The 6,000-nt window shown below is 44.9% G+C and overlaps 1 protein-coding gene across 1 annotated transcript in view; it reads right to left on the bottom strand.

Annotated features, from left to right (window-relative positions):
- Positions 1-440: 440 nt before the first annotated feature.
- LOC120065196 (FYVE, RhoGEF and PH domain-containing protein 5-like) overlaps positions 441-6,000 on the bottom strand; it is a 52,204-nt gene continuing 46,644 nt past the window's right edge. The window contains exons 13-21 of the mRNA XM_039015987.1: positions 5,420-5,503; positions 4,478-4,557; positions 4,081-4,177; positions 3,698-3,835; positions 3,455-3,557; positions 3,137-3,273; positions 2,701-2,826; positions 2,217-2,371; positions 441-1,989 (exon numbers count right to left, since the gene is read on the bottom strand). Of these exons, the coding sequence (XP_038871915.1) occupies positions 1,953-1,989; positions 2,217-2,371; positions 2,701-2,826; positions 3,137-3,273; positions 3,455-3,557; positions 3,698-3,835; positions 4,081-4,177; positions 4,478-4,557; positions 5,420-5,503 (957 nt within the window). The 3' untranslated portion in view covers positions 441-1,952. The remainder of the gene's footprint in view (positions 1,990-2,216; positions 2,372-2,700; positions 2,827-3,136; positions 3,274-3,454; positions 3,558-3,697; positions 3,836-4,080; positions 4,178-4,477; positions 4,558-5,419; positions 5,504-6,000) is intronic.

Genomic DNA, 6,000 nt, shown 5'->3' with positions numbered 1-6,000 from the left:
TCAGAGCGCAGAATAACTGATACATTTACAAACGCTCAACACCTGTTGAATATGGCCAGTGCCGGTAAATGCCGGCAAAAAAACGTATTTAAATTATTTCTGTCTGTAACAAAGCCCTTTTGTGGGAGAAAAATCATTCTGATTGGCTGGGCCTGGCTCCCCAGTGGGTGGGCCTGGATCCCAACTGGGTGGGCCTATGCCCTCCCAGGCCGACCCATGGCTCTTCCCCTGCCCAGCCATGGGAAATCTATAAACTTGGGCCTAATTCATTTATTTCAATTGACTGATTTCCTTATATGAACTGTAACTCAGTAAAATCTTTGAAATTGTTGCATGTTGTGTTTATGTTTTTGTTCAGTGTATATGCCATCTAGTGACCAATATAGGAATAGCACAGGGTAGCGAGAAGAAATCACACAAAATGATACACGCAAAGGATATCCAACCTTAGTCACTTTACTTGTTTGAGAAACCCCAACAGTTTGAAATAAATAACTCATCCATTTCAAAGTCCACTACAGTGATTATGGCTGATAGCAGTGTTTCACACCAGGGAAACCACTCCCATTATAAGGCGGAGCTGAGGCTTGGTACAAATAGGAATTTGACATATTATGCAACTTAACGTTGAGGACAAGCCTCTTTTTTGTCATTGATCTGATAATTGATATATCCATGGTTTGCGAACACAGAGAACGAACTCCAGGCACTGGGCTTAGTGAGTTTGGCACAGGCTGACCAAGACACATGATCAAATAATAACATTTAGAAGAAGAGTGCACTTCACTACATTGCTCTTTCAGTTCCATTCTTCTTTTATGAGTGCAAATATAGCAAAATCATTTTTGCCTATCAAAATCTCTACATATGTATTTACATGAACTAATTGCTGTATGTAAGGCCATTTCAGAAAATACAGTACATGGTGAAAATATGTAGCTAAGAAACACATTAAATGCAAAACCATACAAGACAATAGTCATACTTTGAGCAGAACCTGTGCTTCAAAATGTCAGGCACGTGAAGCTGGCTAAGTCCAGTGCGGAAACGTGTTCTGATAAAACGATGGAAATAGGGAGTCCATTCAGTAAATAGAGGGAGATCTTTTAAAGTACCGCCATGTTGGTTTAGAAAGGCTGTATTGCACTGTGAACATGGAAGCACATACTAGGTCTACCGGGAGGGGTGAATGACCCTACGACCTCAGACCTTGGTGGATGGTGTAATAATACCTGGAGATCCACTCTCATTCTTCTGACATCACATTAAGACTACAGTCACGTTGGCATGTGCTCAACGTGTATTAATAACAGATTCATCATTTTCATAACCTCTGGATGTAGGTTACACACTAGTAGGACATGCAGTTTAAACACATTTACTGCTAATGTTTGTTTTCTGTTTTGTCTTCTTTACCCCCAAATGTAACCCCTTGTCAGGGCTCTTAGTGTCAAAAACATGTCAATGTAGTGATAGCTTGATATCAACGAACATTCTCTTCTTTGCTTTAATAAATCCAGCATTTTGTTTGCATGTCATTTTCCTTCCATTTTTATAAGTAATCCATAGGTAGTCTTGGTGGAATTTTCCAGAATGGTACATATCTGTGCCAGCTCCTCAATTGGCTCTGGGCGTCACACCTTCTGTAGCAGCGGGATGGGGACATTGGAGGGTGACAAAGTAGGCGAGCGTGTCCCCTCCTTTAAGAACACCATGTTTCCTTCTCTCCTCTCTCGGTCCACACACAGTAAGACACAGCCGTCACAGCTGACTAAAGGCAAAATTAACATATTCCTCCCTCTTCCTCTTCCCTTTTTGTTTTACATTCAGGCATTCTGAGGCACTGCTATGTGTAGCAGGAGAGTGGCAGTGAGGTCTCCAGGGTAAGACTGGAAGGTGAGTGATGCACATCCAAAGATACAGTCTCAACAACCCACCCAAGATGGCCACTGCTATAAAACTGTCGCTTCCTCCATGGCGTTCACCCATCTGGGTAGAAAGAAAAGTTCTGACTGTAATTATAATACATTGTAATAACAATCTGATTGATGCTGCTGCCAATGTGAGTCATGCCTATGACATGACTTAATGAGGCCTGTAAGTGGGGCCAGGAGTTTTACCTCACCACGTAAAAGGCTAAAGACTATAACTATGGCCCAGCGTTAGTTTTGGTTAGATCATGTGGTGATATATTTTTGGTGCAGTGCAGGGCTCACCTCTTAGCAGTGTGGTTGTCCTCGGCCTTAAATGTGTAGTACAGGGTCTTCTTGTGGTACAGCTCAAAGACGTTGGTAGTCTCCGCTCCACTTGGCCTGTCAGGCAGCTTCACTGTGAAGCCCAACAGAGGCAAACTCTCAGATGCCACCTTCTCCTGGAGACAGAGAGAGACAGAGAGAGAGACAGAGAGAGAGGAGGAAGAGAGAGACAGAGAGAGATATAGAGACAGGGAGAGAGAGAGGAGGAAGAGAGACAGAGAGAGAAATACACAGTGATCATTAACCTGCATCGTTTTAAGGATGCAGTTTGTGGAGGTTTTGCTGACTAAAAAAGTAGAGGGTGAATTAGCTTTAATAGAGACACTCTATGCTCTTTCTCCATCTGAGTCGGGTATGTGTACATTACAGAGTTACAGGGATAGGTGGTTTGTGTAAAGGTATGTGTGAGGGTTCAGGTTTAAGGGGAGTGTGTGTTCCCCCTCACCTCGCAGGCCTGGTAGGTGTAAAGCACCTTGTCTTTGAGGAGGAACCACAGCCTCTTCCAGTTCCTCTTGCTCCTCTTACTGCGCTGCAGAGTCCCGCTCATAGAGCCCTCCTCTGACACACTCACCTAGAGACAACACAGGAACACACAGAGAGATTACTTACATACATAACAGGGCAAAGGGAACGTATACTGCTACTACCTCAGTACAACCAAGGTGCTTGAATTGAAGATCAAGCTAGAAAAAAACCCGTCTAAGAGACACTTTTGGAGGAAAATGTATGTTTACATTAAAATATAAGTTTAGTGCGTGGACAATAGCTTTTACCATTCATTTGGTAGAATATTAGTGGTTTGTGTGTGTGTGTGTGTGTGTGTGTGTGTGCGTGTGCGTGCGTGCGTGCGTGCGTTTGTGCGTGTGTGTGTGTGAGATTACCTGGGTCAGAGAGGCGGTGCCCTTGCGTCTCCACAGGCTGGGGGGGTGAAAGTTCTGGAAGACGGCAGAGAGCGGGCGGATGGAGCGGCGATTAGAACGAGGACTGTCAGTACCACTTGCCACAGACACATTTCCTCCTATGGAGACAGAGAAGCCCTGACCTTAACACCTGGACTCACACACATTCAATACGCTCCAGTAGTCAAGAGCAGCATATACAGTACAGTACAATACAGTATAGTACAGTACAGTACAATACAGTATAGTACAGTACAGTTTAGTACAATACAGTACAGGAAAGGAGGAGGAGTTATGCACCTCTCTTCTGGAGCTCGCTGTAACAGTGGTCACACACGTTGGCCATGCGGTCCTCCAGGTACTTCAGACGGCTTCTGTTCCTGGAGCAGCTCCGACACACAATCTGAGTAGAGCAGGACCCCGTCACAACACCCAACACACACAGGTCAGGCCTGACTGTGGATAACACACTCCAGCCACATCATACTGCGCTAAACTGTGCTCCCATGTGACGTAGCCATGCATTGTCTGCGAGAGACTCACCCTCCCGCAGGCGTGGCAGTGGTGTCTGCGCAGTGTGAGGCTGAAGTCTGAGGTGCAGTTCATACACATCATCACATGGGACACAGGCACCAGAGTAGGAGCTTTCTCCCCCAGGGACAGCCACAGACGCTCTCTGGCCTGGAAGAGAGACAGGACAATATAGTTAGAGCTACGGCTACCATACTAGACTTCACAGTCATACTCAGTGACTCATACTCAACTTAAAAGAGAAAATACTCCCTCTGCAATGTTAATATAACCTCAGTAAATGTATGAGTATTGGTTTTCCATTGTCATTGAGTGGGGAGCATTGTTATGCTATTGCTAACATTGCTAGCGTCACTTTTCTGTATGCTCTGTCTCCCAGTCAAAGTCCTCCTCACCTCTCCAGAGCAGCTGCTGAATGGCGCAGGTCCTCTGGCGTGGTCAGACACTGTCCGACTCAGAGTGTGGAACCAGTCCTCTCTCTCACTACAGGAGCTGCACAGGGACACCCAGAGCACAGGTCATTAAGCCCTCTCACCATACTTGTCATATACCAGTGATGTGTTTGACTACACTACTTTCAGGGCTATAAATGGCCCAGAGTGGTCTAGACAGATGGTCAGGAAAGCAACACTGACACTACTTATAAAAGATCCAAAAGGCCTTGTAACGAGAAGCTTTACTATACTTAATTCACTGTTTAAACAGTGCATTTGGTGACCGTGGGAACTGTGAACTACAATCATTATACCGACCATGCCACCCAAGGTGTGAGTGTGTGTTAGTGTGACCCACCTGGCTGCCAAGGTGATGGAGATGTCTGCTCCCTCGATACTCAGAGCGTTCTGTACATTCTCTATGACGGGTTTACTGACCTGGAACATCAACAACACATTACACAGACCCATCAGGAATCAGTGAGCGAGAGGACAAATAGGTTTGAGAAGGGTATAGAGAGAAAGAGAGGATGAGGAAAGAGAGAGAGAGGAAAAGAAGGAGAGATATAAAAGTGAGAGGGAGTAACATAGAGACAAAAACAAAATTATAGAGAGGACAAGGGAGAGAGCGAGGGAGAGGGAGAAGTGAGGGGGGTAAGTGATATAGACAAAGAGGAGAGAGAAATTTGGTAAATGGTGATGGGGAAAAAACGGGAGAGAGAGAGAGAAACGGGAGAGAGAGAAACGGGAGAGAGAGAGAAAAACGGGAGAGAGAGAGAAAAACGGGAGAGAGAGAGAGAAACGGGAGAGAGAGAGAAAAACGGGAGAGAGAGAGAGAAACGGGAGAGAGAGAGAGAAACGGGAGAGAGAGAGAGAAACGGGAGAGAGAGAGAAAAACGGGAGAGAGAGAGAGAAACGGGAGAGAGAGAGAGAAACGGGAGAGAGAGAGAAAAACGGGAGAGAGAGAGAAATGGGAGAGAGAGAGAGAAACGGGAGAGAGAGAGAAAAACGGGAGAGAGAGAGAAAAACGGGAGAGAGAGAGAGAAACGGGAGAGAGAGAGAAAAACGGGAGAGAGAGAGAAAAACGGGAGAGAGAGAGAGAAACGGGAGAGAGAGAGAAAAACGGGAGAGAGAGAGAAAAACGGGAGAGAGAGAGAGAAACGGGAGAGAGAGAGAAAAGCGGGAGAGAGAGAGAGAAACGGGAGAGAGAGAGAGAAACGGGAGAGAGAGAAAAACGGGAGAGAGAGAGAAAAACGGGAGAGAGAGAGAAAAACGGGAGGGAGAGATGGAGGACTCTGACCTTCATCCCAGTCAGTGGGAGGCTATTCTTCAGTCTGTATTTCCCGTCCTGCTGAGGGTAGGTGTACAGCAGCACATCATTCATCTGTTAACACACAAACACACTCAGAATTCACTAACAAACCTCAGAATCACACATACTTTCATTCTGTATCCTCAGAGCCAATTAACAAGATAATACAGTATACAAACATTTCACTGATTCCGCTGTTGGATAGGACAAGTGCATGGAGAAATGACTTATTATTGTCAGTACTCTCCAATCAAAATAGCATGCTACTAAGTATTATATATCTTGATGCCTAGTCACTTTACCTCTGCCTTCATGTACATACTGTATCTACCTCTATTACCACATGTCCCTGCCAATTGATATGGTTTTGGTACTCCTTGTATATAAGTAGCTTCATTCTTGTGTTTTCATTTAGTCTTGTTTAATTCTGCATCAATTGGGAAAGGGCTTGTAAGTAAGCATTTCACCGTAAGGTCTACACCTGTTGTACTCAGCGCATGTGACAAATAAAAATTGATTTGATTAAAAATACATTGTACATTATTCCTGCATGTTAAATAACCACATGG

This window comes from Salvelinus namaycush, chromosome 20 (assembly GCF_016432855.1).
Source record: "Salvelinus namaycush isolate Seneca chromosome 20, SaNama_1.0, whole genome shotgun sequence".
Lineage (NCBI taxonomy): Eukaryota > Metazoa > Chordata > Actinopteri > Salmoniformes > Salmonidae > Salvelinus > Salvelinus namaycush.
This window is presented reverse-complemented; position numbering and strand designations above follow the sequence as displayed.